The sequence below is a fragment of the Oreochromis aureus genome, linkage group 11 (genome assembly GCF_013358895.1).
Source record: "Oreochromis aureus strain Israel breed Guangdong linkage group 11, ZZ_aureus, whole genome shotgun sequence".
NCBI lineage: Eukaryota > Metazoa > Chordata > Actinopteri > Cichliformes > Cichlidae > Oreochromis > Oreochromis aureus.
In genome coordinates this window covers 24,986,648-25,007,677 of record NC_052952.1, presented here as the reverse complement: position 1 = coordinate 25,007,677, position 21,030 = coordinate 24,986,648, and the positions used below count along the sequence as shown (strand labels likewise).

The window sequence follows — 21,030 nt, the reverse complement described above, 5'->3', positions numbered from 1 at the left end:
CTTACAAACTCTCTGGCAAAATGGCTTGCTCTGGACTGTAGACCACTATCAGTGGTAGAAGATAGGGGGTTAGAAAATGTGCTACAGTTAGCGTCAGGTGATCCAACTTTCCAACTGCTGTGCTGAAAGACTATTTCAAGTAAAATTCAACAGCTTTATCACACTGAAAAGCGAGCAAAATTAGATGCATTACAGACAGCCCTGCTAATATGGAGGAACTACACCAGCAGCAAACAAGACTGGGGCAACACAAAGAGCCATGTTTCCACACAGTGGAATTCAACGCTGGATTAACGCTCGACAAAAACACAAGCTAGTCATTTTAACTCCATCGGAGCTGGTTAAACTCCAAAAGCTGGGGACTGTCCTTGAGTCATGCAGGTAAATAAAACAATTTTTTAACTTATTATTACTGTTTCTTCAAAAAGCTCTATAGTTGACAGTTATTGTATAGATTAATAATTACTTTCTCAAACTGTCTACTGCAGGTTTGTGACTGAGCTTCTTGGAGGTGAGACATATGTCTTATGTTTAGTGGTTTTACCTGCTTTCTGCCATCTGCATCACACCATGGAGGTCTCCAATGATGACTCAAACTACATGGTGAAATTTAAGACTGCCTTCACAAAGGACCTATCCCAACGTGTAACTACGCTCAACCATCAGTGGCTCAAGATAACTACTGTGCTTGACCCAGGCTTTAAGGATTTAAAGTGTCTTGCAAGGGGAGAGTGAGAAGAGGTTTGGACCATCCTTGAGGTCCTGCTGCAGGAACAGTGTAAAGATGCCAGCACAAAGGCGCCAGCAAAGACAAAGAGGTTCCTCCTCTCGTCATTGTCTTGAGACTCTGATTCAGATGAGGAAGCTCTGTGTAACAGGGCCCTGAGTTTGTACAGAGCAGAATCCACCATCAGCGAGACAGACTGCCTGCTGCAATGGTGGTCCAGTCGAGCAGGGACCCACCCACAGCTATCTGTCCTGGCCCGCAAGTATTTGATTAGTCCTGCCACTTCTGTCCAATGTAAGAGACTGTTCTCACCTGCAGGTCACATAGTAACAAAAAAGAGAACTGTCTTGAGCTCTGAAAATGTGAACAGGCTAGTTTGTCTAAGTAACTGGCTGAAAGAGATGGACAGTAAGTAAGCATGGAAGTATTTTGAGTCCAATGGTTTTGTTATTTTTTGCACTAAAATGTTCGATGATCACACTGTTTTAGCCTAATGTACACCTAATGGTGAAGCTGGTGAAATAACCTTTCATGTTTCTGCCTTATTTTCTTAAGAAGAAAAACTGCTCCCCAGTTTCACCCATCTTGGCCAATTTGTACATGGAAGAAGTGGAAAAGAGGGCGTTGCTATCCTACCCTGGAACACCACCAAGCCATTGGTTCAGATATATGGATGACACCTGGGTGAAAATCAAATCTCAGGACGTACTACATTTCACGGATCACATTAACTCGGTGGACCAACACATCAAATTCACCAGGGAGAATATGAAAAGTGGCAGGTTAGCCTTCTTAGACGGTGAGATTTCCATCAGTAATGGGGGACATCTAAAAGCTGACGTGTACCGTAAACCTACGCATACGGATCAGTATCCAAGGTTTGACTCTCATCATCCACTGGAGTACAAACTGGGTGTCATCAGGATGCTACAACACAGAGCGAACACCATCCCCACTGACACAGCGGCCAGGGAGGCAGAAGAACAGCACATCAAGAAGGCCCTGAGTAAATGTGGTTATCCCAGCTGGACTTTTGTCAAAGCTGGGAAGGCACCTAAAGAAAGCTCCAGCCGATCCAGAAGAGAAGGACAACCGCTGCCCAAGCGAAAACCTGTAGTGATCCCATATGTGTCAGGAGTATCGGAACAGTTGAGACGCATTTTTTCTAAACACCGGGTCTCTGTGGCTTTTAAACCCCAAAATACGCTGCGCCAAAAACTGGTCCACCCCAAGGATCGGGTCCCCCGATGCAAACAGAGTAACATAGTGTACGCTGTTAAGTGCCAGGAGGATTGCCAGGATTTATACATCGGGGAAACCAAACAACCTCTAGCGAAGCGGATGGCACAACACAGAAGAGCAACCTCATCAGGCCAGGACTCTGCAGTTTATTTACACCTACAGGCCAGTGGACACTCTTTCAACGATGAGGATGTACACATCCTGGACAGGGAAGAACGCTGGTTTGAGCGCGGAGTCAAGGATGCCATTTACGTGATGTGAAAAGATTTTGTTTATTATTCAAATATGCTTTGCTTGTGATTGTGTAAACTCTGAATGATGATTCACCCTGATAAAACATGAAACCTTGCCTATGCTTATCAAATGCCTGTGAAGACAAGTTCCTGTGCAAAAAGCAACGGAAAATGCCACTTAAGCAGACGTTTAGTATAGTACGGACAGAATGTTTAGTAAGATATGCATTTGTCAGTTAAGCAATATATTCTGAGAACAGGCGGAGACTGCCTCCGTCTGCTGTGTAACCTACGTGCCTATATAACCTGCAATAAAGAAGAGTACTGTGTGACTCTCTCTCTCTTTAGAGAGTTCACCCATGTACATATGATTTTTTATATTGTCTCACTGTGTCTCTGTTTTACTTTGGCAGCTTTCTATTTGGGAAATTTTCCCCTGACATTTCTTGGTCCTTCGAAACCGGATGAGACAGCCTATTTAAAGCAGCTCTCACAGAAAGCACCTCACCAGGTCCCGTCGGTACGAGAAGCCCACGTTGCAACGTTTTACAAGCGGTCCGCACCGTCGGGGGCTGATCAGGTGCATCTGAAGAAACCAGCGCCAAGGTAGGACAGACCACTTTGAGATAATAAAGGTTTGCGCAAAAACGAAAACGAAACTTAAGACTCGTCCAAGACAGACTGGAAGCATTAAGCTCGTCCTGAGGACTGGTAGTCAGCTCGCCCGCAGAGGGTTGGAAGCAGTAAAATAAATATTGAGCTCGTCTAAGAATGATTGGTAGCTCCCCGAAAGGGTAAAAATAGACTCGCCTGTAAGACGGAATTGGTAGTCCTGCGTGGACTCATTCCGCAGTTTAAAAGGCTGGAAGTCAGGGACTCGCCTGTAAGACGGAATTGGTAGTCCTGCGTGGACTCATTCCGCAGTTTAAAAGGCTGGAAGCACTACGCCGCTTCAAGGAAGCTGGTAGCGTGAACGTTAAAACTGTCTGTCTTTTTTTTTTTTTGGTGGAATAAGTTGATTTCTACAGCACAATAAGGAGGCTGAACTATTCCACTGATTTGTTTACTGTCGGTTGCTGAAGTACTGGTGAATCGAGAAGAAGGTCGTGTTTTATCACATAAAGTTGACACCGCTTTTGAGAATAGCTCAAAAATAGAAGGGCGTGTCAGCCACCTCTCTCTGTTCTCGTGCCAGCGAAAGCGCCGCAGGTGTGTGTGTGTATTACTAAGCGCTAAATACATAAAGAACTATCAAATAAAATAAATCAAAATTAAATATGGGAAATAAATCTACAAAACCCGAATTGACTGCAGATGAACAATGGTTAGAGAAAAAATGCCCTGGTGCAGGACAGATAAGCGCAAATAGGTGGAGAAATCCCAAAAAAACAAACTGCACCGCCTGGGAGGGGAACTGTAGCCCTGGCCAAATACAGCAATTAAGTAAATGCCTACACGCAGAGATAGAAAAGACTAGTGGTAAAAAGAAGGTCCTGCGCATGTACGAGTACGTAAGTTTCTTTGTACCATGGCAGGAGGAAAGTAAGAAGCGTGAAGAGAAAAGAAACAAAAAGCAAAATAAACAAAGCGAAAAGCCACCTACCGAAACCACCAATCCTCCTCCTTATCAACCACCTCCCTCAGTCCCGGTCCCCTGATACTGAGCAACCATACCCCCAAATCCTTATCCCCTGTTTCAAAAAATCCCTTTGTGAAACCACAAGACCCTTATGTCTGAGCGAGACAACAACTGGACCTAATGACCCGCGAAGACCCACCGCCATGGCCTCCAGGCCCGTTAGGGCAATTTCCGTTAATTCAGGCGCCAAACCCAGATTACGGAAAAATAGGAGAAACAAAACAAAAGAAAACGAGTCTGCCTCTGACTTCCTAGACAGACTACGACCAGTCTTTAGACAAAACTCAGGTCTAGAATATGATGAGGGCGTGAACACCCCTTTTGAACAACAAGTAAAAAACGCGTTTCTAAAAGGCCTCCTCCCAAAGGTCCGCGCCCACGTAGATAAACATTGGGTCACTCAAAATACCGGAAGTCTAGCTGATGCTTTACAGCATGCAGAGCATGCAGTAAAAGTACAGAAAAACAAAACAGCACTGCCAGACTATGAGAAACCATTTCATTTGCATGTGGATGGCAGCTCAGGCTATATGAAAGCAGTATTGACCCAAGCTTTTGGTGACAAACAACGACCGTTAGCCGTTTACTCATGTGAACTAGATTCAGTAGCCTCAGGCCTACCTACATGTGTGCAAGCCTGTGCAGCAGCAGCAGAGGCTGTTAAAAAATCTGCCGACATTGTTTTGGGACACAAGCTGATTATCAAGGTCCCACACGCAGTAACTCCAATACTACTACAGGCTAATCTTTCTTATCTAACACATGCAAGACAGCTCTCCACGTAGGCATCCTGCTCTCACAGTCACACATCACTGTTGAAAAGTGTGGTCAGCTAAACCAAGGCACCCTGCCCTCAACAAAAGCAGAGTGGATGACAAAACTACTGGAAAACAAAGAAATAGTTTTGAGCAACCAACTGCCGCGTGATTCTCTCCCAGTCTCTTCCAGGTCCTGCTCACAACACCCACAGCATGCAAGATCGCTGAACGACCCTCGTGGATTCATCAAAGCCACACAAAGAAGGTTGAACCAATCCAAGACCCACCAACATCTCCTTAAAGTGAGTGATAAGTTTAGACTCTGGTCCTCCCCAACCTCTAGTGTTCGCTCGGTGGGGGTAGGGTGATCAGTGGCAACACTGTGATCCCACTCCTCTGGCTGAGGTCTACTCATTAGAGGCTACGGGTGTGTCTGGTGGTCGAGAAGAGGAGAACACTCACAGGAATGGAGATGCTAGACAAAGAACCCAAGATTCCACTGAGGGAGAAAGGAGAGATGGACATAGACGACGTCAATATTGGACAACAGGATGCCAGCTGACAACAGTCACGACCCTGTGCTTCATGTTTGTGTTCTCAGTGTTCCTGACAATAGCCATCCCACTAAACTCATTCCACATTGGAGGCTATCAAGGTGACAAGTGGAACGAATATGACTGGTACCTGTCAAGCACGGACTGGGACCAAGGCTGGGACATTGTCTTCACCTATACTGGCAACGACTGGACACCCTACAGTGAGTACTGGCTGTGTGGACAACGTGCCTACTTCATACTGCCACCGGATGGACGGGCACCTGTGCCCCAATCTTCATTTCAGACCACACCTTCAGGATGTCAGCTGTAAATATCTCTCAGACTACAAGACGACGACGAGACGTCTCCGCAGTGCAACCACATGACCCCATCTATGGCAGTGATGTGCCAGAGGGATTTAAGCTTTGGACCACCGGACAAAAGGTCCTCCACTCACTGTTTCCATGGGTGGGCACCGGAAAGAACATTTTAAGGATTGAAACTTTGGATTACCGCTTTGGACTGTTCCTGAATGCCTCGTGCAAAATCAACAATCAACAAAATGAAGAGATTGATGCCCTGCGCATAACTGTGATGCAACACCGAGTCGCACTGGACATGATTCTGGCTGAAAAAGGAGGACTCTGTATACTCTTTAACAACACATGCTGTACGTACATTCCAGATAATGTTCACTCTTCCAACATGACCGACGCCTTACGCACGCTGAAACAACTCAGGGACGCTCAGCAACAGGACTATGTCACGAACACTGAAGATTGGCTTACCTGGCTGTTGAGTGGTTCCTGGAAATCTCTTATTAATAAAGGACTGGTTTTTGTAGGAGTTCTTCTACTCCTACTCTGTTGTTTTACTTCTTGTATTTTGCCATGTGCACAATCAATGATTAATAAAGTTGTTGCAGTTCATGTGCAGGCATACCTGACACTGCCCATGGACGAAGATGATGATAATCCACCTGACACTGAAATGCTGTGATACACCAATGTATGACGTGTTGATTAAAAATGCGCTGCAAGAAATCATGCACAGATAATAAACCAATGGTGTTTTAACTAGTGTGAAAGTTAAACAACAGGAGGGAAATGTGAAAAGATTTTGTTTATTATTCAAATATGCTTTGCTTGTGATTGTGTAAACTCTGAATGATGATTCACCCTGATAAAACATGAAACCTTGCCTATGCTTATCAAATGCCTGTGAAGACAAGTTCCTGTGCAAAAAGCAACGGAAAATGCCACTTAAGCAGACGTTTAGTATAGTACGGACAGAATGTTTAGTAAGATATGCATTTGTCAGTTAAGCAATATATTCTGAGAACAGGCGGAGACTGCCTCCGTCTGCTGTGTAACCTACGTGCCTATATAACCTGCAATAAAGAAGAGTACTGTGTGACTCTCTCTCTCTTTAGAGAGTTCACCCATGTACATATGATTTTTTATATTGTCTCACTGTGTCTCTGTTTTACTTTGGCAGCTTTCTATTTGGGAAATTTTCCCCTGACACGTGAAAAGGGAAAGACCATCTCTGAATCGAGGAGGGGGCCTAAGGGTACATCTTTCGCCATCTTACAATGCTGTGATTGCAGCCATTCCCCAACTCTCTGTGAATGGTACTCATGGCCATTGATCAGTGTTCTTTGATCAGTGGGTTTTGGTCAGTGATTGCTGATCAATGGTCATGGGAATTTGCATAATTATGATTAAGGAACTGACCTCACAGCCCATTGTTCCTTCAGTGGGCTGGTTTCAGTCATTATGCAAATGTACTGTTTGTAAGGTTTGGGGAAACCTGCAGTCAGCTGAGACTGAAGAAGTCACTTGGATGAATGATGAAACGTTTCTCCCACAAAACGCTACGTCCAGATGAACAGAATCAACTTTTGGAGATTTACTTTCCTGGATGATTGAGAATGCATCAAGACGATGCACTTTATGTTGAAATTTGTATTATTATTATTATTATTTAAAGACAATACTATTTTGAAAATGTACTTAAAGTACTTAAAATAACACTTTAATTTTAAGTCTGCCCAATTTTGGCCAGGGATATTATTTTTGTTTCTCTGTTTTGAATTGAAATTCAGTTTAAATACTTTTTTCCCCCCCAGAAATTAAATGAGCTTGAGTTCTTGAGTTACAATATTCATGTCCATGTCTGTTATTATTCTGCTGCCCACTAAAATCCTTTTAAATTAAAAAAAACATTTGCGCTTTGGGGCAGATTTTCTTGTGTGATTAATCGAGAAAAATTAATTAAAATGTCTGTAATTAATTAGATTTTTTGTTTTTATCGAGTCACAACCCTAGTTTTTATCTTTGCTTTTTCCCTTTTTTTTTTAAACAAAGTAGTTTAAATGCACAAGTCATGTCATATAGTCACCACTGATTTGTACCTATAAGGAGAGTTGTTTTCTATCTTAGGCATTCATGGCAGAAATACTAATTAAGACGTACAGCAGAATATTTATTTGGGAAGTGAGACTTTTTGTTTACTTTTTGTTTAGAGTGTATAGCAGTAGTAGAGTCATTAACTCTTTTTGTGGTTAGACATTAAGGGCATACATGAGAGAGACACCTTGGAGATGAATGTTGAACTCACACATGCAGAAACTCTGAGTAGAACCAAAAACATTCTCTTCCTCCTTACACTGAGCTGATGTCGCTTGGGAAAAGTGAAGCACTATGTCTATCAAACAAACAAAGCTACATGGTCAAACAGTGTAAGCCAATTTACACCAAAATACAGATTACAATGGATTATTCTCATATTGTCTGATACACTTGCACTGCAGTTCAGTATTAAGACATTAATCAACTGCAAGTGCTCCAAACTTACTTCGGTTTATCACTTGCAAATCGGTATGTTGACAACACACCTGACAATGTGTCTGTTGGTACAAGATCATAATTATTTCCTGCAGTGATTAGAACTAAACTGCATTTTGAAGTATATCCTGTTTGATGACTGTTGAACCAATCAGTCTAGACAACTGGAATTTTCTGTTTCATAATCAAACAGACTACCAGTAAGTTATGTGCAAGAAGGTACATTGCATGTTTGGGAACATATGATGAATTTCTATCAGCCCAACAATTGCTGTTTGGATGTTATAATGAAAGACTAATAAAATATAATAGAGGTTTTTTATCTTGGCTTTTGTCTGTACCCAAAAAGTTTAATTGCACAAGTCATGTCATATGGTCATCACTGATTCGTACCTATAAGGATAGATTTTTTTCTATATTACACATTCATGGCAGAAATACTAATTAAGATATAAAGCAGAGTATTTATTTGTGAAATGAGCTTTTCTGCATACTGACACAGCATACTTTGTTAAATGTTTTTTTTGTTTGTTTTTTTTACATAAATGCTTTTCTCATAATCATAATAGCTATAGTACCTCTACAATAACACATATAAAAATGCTGTTACAATGTTGCAGGTAGCTTCTTTTTTTTAAATTACATCGTCATACATAAAACCTGTAGGAATAGATTCAAAATGTCTTGCTGTGTTTTTTTTCCTCTGGAAAGGTGGGACTTCCCACCAGCACACTGACTCATCACTCACCTGTTGCTATTTATGGACAGGGTTCGTTTTTTTTCTCACTTGTATGTTGTTCTTCCAATTACTGCACTACAGTATAGCCTTCCTTGCTGTTGATTTACCTGTTCATGCAGATGGTGCCAGCTCTCTGTAGACCTTCTGTGGAAAACTTGGACTTCACTTCCGGAATGGAAAATTTGTTATCTTGGCTTTTGTCTGTACCCGAAAAGTTTAATTGCACAAGTCATGTCATATGGTTACCACTCACATGTACAGCGGGTAAAATCAATTTCTAAAGGTGCTATTGATATGAAATACAGTAAGTCAGTAAATTCGGTTATGTGTAATAATGACAAATGACACAGGGAAAAAGTATTGAACACATTAAGAAAGGGAGGTGCAAAAAAGCACAAAAAGTGAAAATATATGGAAAGAAGTAAAGCTAAGAGTTCATAGAAGGGGGCCACTGAACTTTGAGGATTTGAAGACTGTGTCGAAAAATGGGCCAATATCACACCTGAGCAATGCATGACACTAGTTTCTCCATACAGGAGGCGTCTTGAAACTTTCATTACCAACAAAGACTTTTGTACAAAGTATTAAATACATTTAATTAAGTTACAGCTGGTTTCCCTTTTTGCACTTTCTATGCCTTTCTTAACACCTCCCTCTGCAACTGGATCCTGGACTTTCGTCCATGTCAAGAGCGAGGAGTCTGCATACAGAGAGGAGGTGCAACAGCTAACGGACTGATATTGAGTCAACAACCCGTTTCTGAACGTAGAGAAAACAAAAGAGATGACTGTCGACTTAAGGAGAGTACGGAAAGAGCACTGTCCACTTAACATTGATGGATCCTCTGTGGAGGTCGTCAAGAGCACCATATTCTTTGGTGTTCACCTGGCGGAGAACCTCTTCTGGTCCCCCCACACCAGCTCCATAACTAAGAAGGCCCAACAGTGTCTCTACTTCCTGCGGAAGCTGAGGAAAGCCCATCTTCCAGCACCCATTCTCACCACCTACAAAGGGACTATCGAGAGCGTCCTGAGCAGCTGTATCACTGTGTGGGATGGTAACTGCACCGTATCAGATCGCAAAACCCTACAACGGATAGTGATAACAGCTGAGAAGATCATTGGAGCCTCTCTTCCCTCCATCAGAGACACCTATTACACCCACTGTATCCGCAAAGCATCAGCATTGTGGACGACCCCACGCACCCCTCACACACACACTTCACCCTGCTGCCTTCTGGCATTCGAGCCATCAGTGCCATACTGTGAAACAGTTTCTTCCCCCAAGCCGGGAAATTTTTGTATCAATACCACCTATAGAAATACATTTACTTAGAAAATTGGCGACGTGTTTAATACTTATTTTACCCGCTGTATTTCAATTGATGAGTTTAAGGAACATGAACTGTTGATGTCTGACAATTTACTTTCATTACTTAAAGTACATTTTCTGTTTTAATGTGTCTATTATTAATGAACTCATACATGCATTCATCTAACAGTTTTCTCTCCGGGTACAATAACATCTCACTGCATGCCTCACCATATTCCACCAAATGACATTAAAGAAGTTCCAGGTCAGGTTTTAGTCTGGTAAAGGCGCAACTTCTTAATCAATTTGAACTTTTCTAACATATGTAACCGCATGTAACTGGGCAGATACTGTACATTTCAGAAACTTGTGAACATAAGTAAACCTGGAACCTTTATAAACACCAATAATCCAGCTATGACTAAAGAATGCAGGAAATACCAATGCTTTTTTTTTTTAGCATAAGTGAAGAATAGTAGAAAACAACTTATAATATTAGTTGTAGATTTGAAGACTGTATTTTTAAGTATTAAAAAAAATAAACATGCTTACTTCATAAAGCAATGATGTAAAATCAGTTATATGCTTAACTTATGGTGAGTCTACTAGAAATTCTTGCCTATTTTATCATACAGCAATATACACAAATAGTAACATGTTTTTTCACAAAACTGTAGGATCCTCTGTAGTTTCATCACTGAATATTCTTCTTTCCATAACAATTATTCCAAAATTAAAGTCTAAAGTTAACAACAAAAATATGATTTCAGCCTAAAATTGTAACCATAGCTTTGCTATACTTATTTTAAGCTGGATGGAAACAACTCACTAAAGTAAACCCAGCATATCACTCACAGACTCAAAAAATCCCCTTTCACGAATGTATTGCGGCTCACATAATTGCGATACACATAATCCAGACATACATGTTGTATTTTATAAACAATGACAAAGGCAAATGTACAAAAAGTAATCACGTTTATTTCAATTTATACATAACCACCATAAATTATGTCTCACCACTTACTTTGATTTTCACATCACATGTTGTCATGCGTCACATGATGCCCTCTGATATACATCTCTCTAGACTCTGGGTACATCCAACACACCATAAAGGAAAGACATTTGTGCTACAGTATGTAGGCATGGCTTGGCCAGTCCTGGCTCCTTGAGTCATTTTTGTCTCTCTGTCTGCCCCAGAAATCACAGTTATAAGAGAGTCTCTCAATCCAATTTTTAAAACTTAGTCCAGGTTTCCTGTGTGTCTCTGTGCCGGTCCAAACTGTGGCCTGCGGGCTGGTTCCAAGCAGCCCCTGAACCTCTAGCCAATAGTGACACCAAAGCCACACTGGAATTTGTTCTTACGGTGGTTGAGGAAAGCCCCGAGGGCCAGTGTGAGAGGCAGCGGCAACAGCTTTTTCTCAAGGGTTGCTCCAACCACCCAATTACTGTCAACTGTTCCTGCAGAAGAGAACATAGAAGTGAAGAATTTTGGAAAGAAAATGTTTGCTTCCTTTTTTTTGGTAATCTTCTTACTGATAGTTGCAACTTGTGTACAGTATTTACCTTTAAAGAGCAAGTTTGCTTTGGGGAGGTCCAACTGGTAACCAAAGGATGTTGTGGTGTCTTGCATCCTCGTGCTGGCTTCAAATTCAACTCCTACCTGCAACTGTAAAAGAACAAATTTAAAATATATATAACATAAGTCTGTTAATTCAATATTCAAATACCCATATGCACATTGCATGTGTCCAAAATATTTTCAAAGCACAGATCAGCAGACTTGCAAAAAATATATTCCAGAATTTAGATGTTGTTACTCTCGTCAGTCAGAGGCCAGTTTCCACTGAATGTGTGATAGAAAACAAACCAAAACAACAAACAAACAAAAACAAAACAAACACCGTTTTGCTAGGATTCCAACACTCTGAAACTGTTCACACCAAATGTGTCATTTTGAGGACAACACAGAATTTACTTCACCTGTGATTTTTTGCAAACAGACCCTCAGTATATCTGTCCCTTTATCCAGACTCCAATGTGCAGCAGTCAAACCCACAATTGAGTCTCATCAACAGTCTTTGCTAAATTTTACCAACGTTCAAAATCTTTGACCATCGGAAGCAAATTGTCTCTGATGTTAATATATTGTTGTGTACTGCTCAATCTCTCTGGCTGCATGCATTTTTGACTTACTGTTTTTATTGTAAAAATGTATTATGTGCTCAGGAGAAAGAAACCACTGCTTATCTAAAGTACATTTGCAAGTTACAGAGATTTTCTTGTAAAAGTCCCTCATGATTCTCTAGACATTGTCTTCTTTCATCCAATGCATAGCCAATCTTTTTGTTTTGTTTTTTTCATTTGAGCTACAAAACATTTTAACTATTACTGCTAAAGACAGTGGTTATGTTGGCCGCAAAAATCATGATAGGTTTGGCATTGTGTCAGTGATGTCCTCGGGAGGCCAAACTTCCACATGCCTAAGATGAAATCCTCAGACCCACTGTGAGGCTTTATGCAAGTGTAGTGTGATCTGAGTAGTATAGCAACACAATTTAACTGAAATTAGGTACCTGATCATTGGCTTTGTGATAGTATGTAGCATGAACTCCTGCTCCTCCCAAAGTCAACGTAGCAACATAGTTTTCACCTGTGGAGTTCAAAAAAAAGGGGGGGGGGGGGGATTACTATTGCACCTCTTAGATAGCTCACATTTTATAATGCCCTTAAAAGGTACATGATAAAATATATACATTTTAGCACAAAGCAGTCTTGCAGTGCAGATGGTGACTCTTAAAGAGGGATTTTACCTGTGTACCTGCCCAGGAGAGAGGTGACCGCTCCTTCCTCCCCTGGTCTCCTGTGATACACAAGCTCTCCACCGAGAGTCAGTGCTGGCGTAATAGACTGAAGATAGTGGGCCACCAAAATGCCTGCAGCAGTAAAAAGCATCTATTACAAATACAGATTATATTTTCTTTTGAGAAACATTTCCACTATACATTTTATATTTTCTAATTCCTCTTTCATTCAAATGTATACTTTAATATTACTTTTTTCATGTTTAAGTCAGAAGAAGTGCATTCATTGTCTAATATTTCCCACAATTATTTTGTTGAGACAAGTAGAAATGTATAAGCAGCACCAAGTATTGTACTAAAAAGAAAACAGCAGCGCCCATCTTTTTTTTTGCCAGTACCTATTCGTGTATGCATTTTAGTCCTTTGATTCCTCCCCATCTGCCTTGGCTCCCATAGTAAGTTATGAAAAAAATGTTTGAACTAAACATAGTACTTCTGTTTACAGAGGATGTTTTTGTTTTGTTTTGTTTTTTTAAATATTTTTTGGGCCTTTTTTCAGCTTCTATTTGATAGATACAGTGAAGAGAGGACAGGAAAGCAGGGGCAGAACATGTGGCAAAGGGCTGCAGGTCAGATCGAACCCAGGCCGGCTGCTCTCAGCCGTATGTGTATGGCTCAACGCAGTGAGCTAAACCGGTGCCCACAGAGGACGTTTATAGTCTATAAGCACTCCTAGATTTTCATTAACAGCTGTTATATCCCTCCTGTGTAGTTCACTAGTTCTTTTTTTTTTTTTAAGTCACCATCAAGCTGGGTTTTATTATCAATGGTTCTGAATATGTGGACACAGAAAGTTTTTTTAAGTTATAGTATTCTAGGAAATGAGAACTTCTTCCAGGAGTCACAGTTTGGACACATAGACTGAACTAGCAATGTGTTATTTTCTGTAGGTGAAACAGCACTCATTCATGGACCTCAGGTGCCCCCTGGTTTCCATTAATGTTTATTAGATCATTAGGTTGATGCTTTGGTTCTCAGACACCACACAATTCAACTCAGAAGCAAGCTGAAATTGAGTCACATCAGCTGTGGTTCTGATAGAACATCTGGAAAGTGTTTTACTGACACACGAAAACATGAAAGGCCCAATGGTGCTCAATTTATTATTTTGCTAAAAAAAAACTGATTATTGAACTAAATGCTTCAGGTTTCATATAAATTCTTTATTAAACATAAACTTTGTATTTCTTTTTGCAGCACATTTTTTACTTTTTATTTCTTGCAAATTCTGCTACAGTTTTGGCTAGGTCTCTCTTGGAAAAGAGATTTTAATCTCAATGTGACTTTTCCCTGGATAAATAAAGGATAACTGATAAAACTAATCTTTATCATACCAGATCCAACAAGTACATCTGGATTTCCGAGCGTCACAGCAGATGTGAAGTCCTCTCCTCGATACTCCATGTCACACTGCCAGTTCACAAACTTATGCTGCTGAGTCTGCCAATAAATAAATAAACAGAAAATATAAAATACTGAAAGGACAACATAAAACATTCACTGAAATGCTTAATAAAAATTCTAAAGGATCAGATCTAAATGCTATCGCATGTCTACATACCTGTATGGCTATTTTGGAGCGTACAGCTGTTGTAAGATGGTGGATGACCTGCGCATTCAGACTGCCGGTGTTGTCCATATCTCCAACCATCACTGGGAATGACTAGAGAGAATACCACTTCACTGTCAGCTTTTGAAAACTACGGCTGTATAAAATGGCAGTCAACATCAACAATACAGAATTTTGGGCTGTGAAAATGTGAAGCAAAACAATCTAACCAGGTGTTTTTGAAGTTTTGAACTCTAATAATACACTAAATGTCAAACACAATAATAATATGCAATAATAATATGTAACAATACACTTTATATTGAAAAGCCTTGTAGCTTGACGATGAACAAATAAAGCTTCATAAAGCTTCATAAAATTCATCAATTTTATGTAGTCAAACAGTCATTTAAGCCCCTTTTCCATTAGTACCTACTCGGCTCAACTTCAATCGGTTTTTCCATTTAGTAAAAGTACTTGGTATCAGGTACTTTTCGATCAGGTACTAAAATGTGACGTCGTCAGACTGCATGCCACTGATTGGCTGGTCAGTAGCGTCACTCGATGAGTCATGAAAGCATATCATTAACGCCATTTTTGAAACCCAGCAATGAGGAAAATGGCTACAAAAGACAATGCGGTGATCCCCGAGTCCGAAGAAAAGGCACAGACTGAGCAAAAGGTATATTCTTGCCACAATGTCCACCTTTTTCGTAGCATTCGTGTCACATTAATTACTTTGCGGGATGCTTGGATGCGTTGCTATGACGACAACCACGCACATTAGGTAGTACTGAATTGTAATGAAAAACCAGTCGATCCAAGTTGAAGCTAGTCGATCCAGGTAGGTACTAATGGAAAAGGGGCTTTAGAGACAAACACTAAATGAGGGAAAATGCACACAATTAACACCATAATAAAGTTGAGTTATCTTTGATTTAGGCACACTTTGTATGTTTCAGGAGTGGCATGTGTTATTGCACATAATATAGCACACACAATAATGATTTTTGTCATCGCTATATTCAATTGTTTTAGTCCACCACAGGTCAGACTTTAATGGTCTGGAATACATCTGGTGTTTAAACAGCTTCCATAATGCTCCAAAATTATGTTTTTCAGTTTTGTTTTGTTTTTTTGCAGGACAAAAACACAGATTTCACATAAGTGGCTGATGCTTTACAATTACACAGGACCCCAGAATTCCATAAAAAGACCTGTCACGTTCACAGACCAACATTTCCTAATGGCCTTGAAACATTCAGTGTATTAGCTGGTTGTTTTGATGTCAATATCCACAACCATACTCAAGATATTTATGAATGTCACTGTAAGCCTCATTGTAGCGTATCACAGCATCCCACTAAATTAGTGAACTATCAATTTTTGAGACAGGCATTTAAGGTGACACTACTTTGGCTCAATAATCCAAATCAACAAGTTAGTTTTTAGGTTAGGTGGCCACATTTTGGTGCTCTAGATGAATTTCAGATGCATATAATATTGCTATTGCTTTAATGTATGTGAACTTCTACAGTTAGTTTCCACATGCAATCAACATATTGTATTTTTTTTCAAAAAAAAATTGATTAAAAAAAAGGATTATGCATAGATCACTCAAGTGACAGACAAGATCTTTTACTGTTTGCATATAAAATGCAATCCCAGGGATCCCAGGAGCTGTGTTGTCCAGGGGCTTTTGCCCCCTGGTAGGGTCTCCCATGGAAAATTGGTCCTGGGTGAGACACCAGACAAAGAGCGATTCACAAGACCCCTATAAGTAGAATATCAAGGGAACAGTTCACCCTGGGATAGGGTTACCCTGGGACAGCGGGCCAAAGCTTCGGTTGTAGGGCTGTCTTAGTTGACACGCCTCTGCAATGTTGCATGGAGATCAGGGGTGGTACTTCTGGACTGGCTGACCGGGGTGGTGGTTTCCATCTTTAAGAAGGGGGGTGGGAGGGTGTGTTCCAACTATAGCGGGATCACACTTGTCAGCCTCCCTGAGAAAGTCTACAGCAGGAACAATGCGGTTTTCATCCTGATCGTGGAACACAGGACCAGCTCTTTACCCGCTCAAGGATACTTGAGGGTGCATGGGAGTTTGCCCAACCAGTCTACATGCGTTTTGTGGACTTGGGGAAGGCATTCAACCATATCCCTCAGAATGTCCTGTTGGAGGTGTTTCTGGTGTATGGGGTGTCTGGCCTATTGCCACAGGCGATTCGATCCTTATACATACATTGCGTTGCAAAAGACTGGTCCGCATAGCCGGCAAGTTGGGCTCATTCCAGCTGGATGATGGGCTCTGCCAGGGCTGCCCTTTGTTACAGATTCTGTTCGTAATTTTATGGACAGAATTTCTAGGCATAGCCAAGTGGCGGAAGGCTTTCACTTGGGTGGTCTCAGAATCTTATCTCTGCTTTTCATGGATGATATGGTTCTGTTTGCTTCATCGGGAGATGGCCTCCAGCTCACACTGGAACGGTTTGCACCCTAGTGTGAAGCAGTAGGAATAAGAATCAGCACTGCCAAATCTGAGGCAATGGTCCTCAGCTGGAAAAGGATGGAGTGACCACTCTGAGTCAGGGACAAGTTCCTTCCTCAAGTGGAGGAGTTTAAGTATCTCAGGGTCTTGTTCACGAGTGACAGGAGAAGAAAGCAGGAGATCGACAGACGGTGCTACGGCTGCAGTGATGCGGACACTGTACCGGTAAGACGTGGTGAAGAGTGAGCCGAGTATAAAAGCGAAGTCGATCTACGTCCCTACCTTTACCTATGGTCACAAGCTCTGGGTAGTGACCGAAAGAAAAAGATCGCGGATACAAGCAGCAGAAATGAGATTCCTCTTAAGCGTGGCTAGCCTCTCCCTTACAGATAGGGTGAGAAGTTCAGCCATCCAGGAGGGGCTCAGACTAGAGCCGCTGCTCCTCCGCATCGATAGGAGCCAGTAGAGGTGGTTCGAGCATCTGACAAGGATGCCTCCTGGGCAAGGTGTTCTGGGCAGAAGGCCCCTGGGCAGACCCAGGACACACTGGAGTGATTACATCTGTCGGCTGGCCTGGGAACGCCTTGGTGTTCCCCTAGACAAGCAGGACGAGGTAGCTGGAGAGATTGATTTGTGGGCTTCCCTGTGGGAGCTGCTATCCCCGTGACCCAGCCGCGGAAGGAAGGAAGGAAGGAAGGAAGGATGGAAGAATGGATGGATATAAAATATCACTAATCATCCATTATGGCTTATTAGACATTTATGTGAAGATTTACAAGTAGAGATACACAATTAATGGTGAGCACGAGTTTGACTTCAACCAAATAAATGAACATGATCAAGTGATATTAAAAATATGTGTTCAGCCAATCAAACACAAAACAAAAGCAAATAAAGCTCTCTAAAATTACCCCTTGATGAAGTCCCTGCATATGCCAAATAACAGCTGTTTCCTGCACCATAAAATGTATTGGATGTCATCTGGACAAGTATCACTACATTAAAAAGTGTGGCAAAGTAACACAGCTAACTTGTTCAACCACCTGATAACACCACAAACTGTAGTAAGATGACCGCATAAAGGCAGCGTAAACAATGCAATTGTTTCTTATTGAAATCCTCCAATAGCAGGTCAGGTGTCCAGAAAATCCAGCCTGTACAGCTTGTCAGCATATCCACCCAGCTCATGAAGACATAGTGAAATTGGCAACACGTTTAACCAAAGATATATTCATCCAGTAAATACAGTGAGTAATGAAGGCTTTGGGAAAATAGTCAAAATACTGGACAAAGATGTGTTAACCCTTAAGCATTAAGCAATACTAAAACAATACTAAAACAGTAGGTAGTTTCCTGCATAATCCTACCTTTCATTTTCATTTGGCTACACTCTAGGATGGCCACTTTAGTTTTGTTTGTTTTTTGTTTGTTTTTTTATCCTGTAGTTTGGACACAACTTTATTTAGTTCAAATTCAAATGTTTGAATGACACGGGACAATATATTTCACCTCAAAGAGGTGAATAAACACTTTATTTAATTAAAAAAAGATTTAATTAACAGGAATTTAGCACAATATAAGAATGCAAAGAGTGTCCTGTTTGTTTTGATTTTATCTTACACTTTGGTAAGTTTTCCATTTTTCTTCTAAAAGATGCACTGAATCTAGGTGACTTATTTTGTGCAAAGCATTGTACATAAGGAATGTAAGGCAACATGAATATAAAGGCAATTTTGTTCTAATGATTATTTGTGACAAATAACCGCGACCTCAATAATATTCATGCAATGAATGAGATGTTGATGTATTTATGGAATTAACATTCAATTCTGTGAACATTACAAAGTCAGAATCACATCAGTAATATGTTAAGGCAAAGGCAAAAAAAGAAAACAAAGAGAGCATTACCTCTGCTGGCCCAGTCTGTTTACTGCCTACATAGGTAGCACCAAATCGATAACCAGAATCACCCAGGGTGCTGAGGGTAACAGTATGGCTGACCTGGAAGTGGTTACTTAAGCCTTTGTTAACCACTAACCGCACCCCTTCCATCTGAAGCGGAAACACCTCTGAAACAAAGAAGGGAGAACAACACGGCTTAACAATGACACTTGATACAACAGCATAATTATGATGCAAAAGTTAAAAAACAAATGAAGAAACGCAGAGAGAACGCCTCATTTCCGGACCTTTACATTTGCGGTGGCATTCGTCATATGATCCTGGATTTGGGAGAGAGGCTTGTGCATCTGCCGTCGGCTGGTCAGATCCAGCTGCTGGAGGGACGGAAGACACTGAGGGCATAGTGAACCCAGGAGGGACCGACACCAAGCCTGGCACCCCTTGCCCACTTCCAGCTACAGCTGGGGCTGGACTGGGGGAGGCAGCAGCCAACACACTGCCCATAGTTTAAGATGGTAACAGCCTATTGAGAGAGACAGGCAGTGTATAATACGTTATTGTTTCAAAACAGCAATAAAAGCTGCATATTGCATTCAGATTACTAACTGTTAAACTGATCTTGTAGAAATGGTCAAAAAGTAAATTTTAACATATATGACCTGCATAGCCTGTGAGGTAAATACACAAATACATACACGCGGATTTTCTGCTCAGAGATCTGTTACCCATGTTTCATACACTATATCTGTAGGATCACGGAGCTCCTAAAGCATTAGCTCACAAGACCTCAGCTACCATCAACACCGCTACCCTCACTGAAGCAACGGTGCAGCATGTTGGTTTCAGCTAAGGCCCAATTTAGTTAGACTCTCGAGATTTTAAATACAATAAAAACAGTATAACCTGGTAGTAACACATGTCGTACTCCAACTGGTGGTTTGTTAGTTAAGCCACATGTGGATTTAAGCCACCAGCTGACAAAACTATTCACTAGCAGCATTTAACCTATGAATGCTAAAGCGAGCTAGCAGAGGTTGGTTAGCTAACTGGCTGGCTAGGTAGCCATGTGGAATCGACCACGAGATCTATTCGCCCATATGTGAATGGAGCGGTAAATAGATTTACGACGCAAGACAGAGTAACGCCATGAAATACCCCCCTGTTCCCAAACGACAAAAACACCCCCTTCCTTTCTGCAGTTTACCTACTTACGGTGACGGTTTGGGTCCAGGGGTAGAATAACACCGGTAAAGTTCACGACAACGTCAGTGACCGTAGTTGACAAGGGTCCGCCCACTACCAGACTCATCTGTGCATTGGCTCATGTGCATCTCATGCCGGCAGCAATTGGCTGAAGCTAGGACAACCCTTTTGTAGTGACGTATCATTAGATTAATTTACTGAACATTCGCTGAATTCGGCCTTTCACTGAATGACATTCCAAGGGTATGGAGCGAACAGGAGTGTTTACACAATTATATGCGAGGAACAAAAATATATTAATTATACGAATATACTTTGAGAATACGGGTTTTGTGTATTTAAAAAAAAAAAAAAAAAAAAAATGGGATCATCCCCCAGTGGACAGGGTTATTCTAACAGGTTCTAACTAAAATGTAAATAATGAAATGTTACACTGCATTTTAGGCAAATAAAAGACAGATTTATGGTTTGATTTGGATTCTGTCTTAGCAAGAAATATTAGGTTACATGGATCAGACTTACACCAAAATGCAATCATTCATGAAGTTTAAACAACCAGATAGAAAGTGCAGCTGTGGACTGCAATCAGTTCAACTTTTTATCTGCTTGGAATTGGCATTGCGAAACCTGATTTTTAAAAATAAATATAGTCAAGAAAAACATGGTTCATCAAGCCATAGAGATAATTTTCTTCTAAGAATAAAACAAAGGACTGCTGTTCTAATCCAGGAACCAAATCCACGAGTCCAATTACTAGTTTAGACAGACTGGAAGAAAAATGCATATGCGCATTACAAAAATGAGTCCCCTCCCTGGATGCTTAGCACTAATGTGAAAGTCAGCCAGAAACAAACATACATAAATACATATTTTACATGGATGATGACCCAGTGATACATTCATTGGAGTGTAAATTTGTGTGAATGCTAATAAGCACTTTGCCATTGAAAAAAAAAGTTGTGGTATGAATGGGTGAATGAGGCATGC

At 41.0% G+C, this 21,030-nt stretch overlaps 1 protein-coding gene across 3 annotated transcripts; it reads right to left on the bottom strand.

Annotated features, from left to right (window-relative positions):
• Positions 1-10,948: 10,948 nt before the first annotated feature.
• tomm40 (translocase of outer mitochondrial membrane 40 homolog (yeast)) lies at positions 10,949-20,282 on the bottom strand. Of its 3 annotated transcripts, none has more exons than XM_031726129.2 (9): positions 20,045-20,282; positions 19,128-19,363; positions 18,847-19,007; positions 14,463-14,564; positions 14,236-14,341; positions 12,851-12,973; positions 12,614-12,690; positions 11,604-11,706; positions 10,949-11,498 (listed from the first exon to the last, which is right to left on the bottom strand). In XM_031726129.2, exons 2-9 carry the CDS (start codon positions 19,342-19,344, stop codon positions 11,359-11,361), a joined length of 1,029 nt encoding a protein of 342 aa, XP_031581989.1. In that variant the 5' UTR covers positions 19,345-19,363; positions 20,045-20,282; the 3' UTR covers positions 10,949-11,358. The 3 variants fall into 3 exon arrangements, with proteins under 3 accessions (XP_031581989.1, XP_031581990.1, XP_031581988.1); XM_031726130.2 differs by having other exon boundaries at positions 20,049-20,282; XM_031726128.2 differs by having other exon boundaries at positions 20,053-20,281.
• Between the last annotated feature and the right edge of the window lie 748 nt (positions 20,283-21,030).

Excerpts from the sequence above, each read along its gene's own strand:
- tomm40 (XM_031726129.2), bottom strand. The coding sequence starts at position 19,344 with ATGGGCAGTGTGTTGGCTGCTGCCTCCCCCAGTCCAGCCCCAGCTGTA. Across the intron at positions 11,707-12,613 it reads ATCACAAAGCCAATGATCAG|TTGCAGGTAGGAGTTGAATT; the intron begins GTACCTAATTTC and ends GTTCTTTTACAG. Across the intron at positions 11,499-11,603 it reads AGCAAACTTGCTCTTTAAAG|GAACAGTTGACAGTAATTGG; the intron begins GTAAATACTGTA and ends TCTCTTCTGCAG.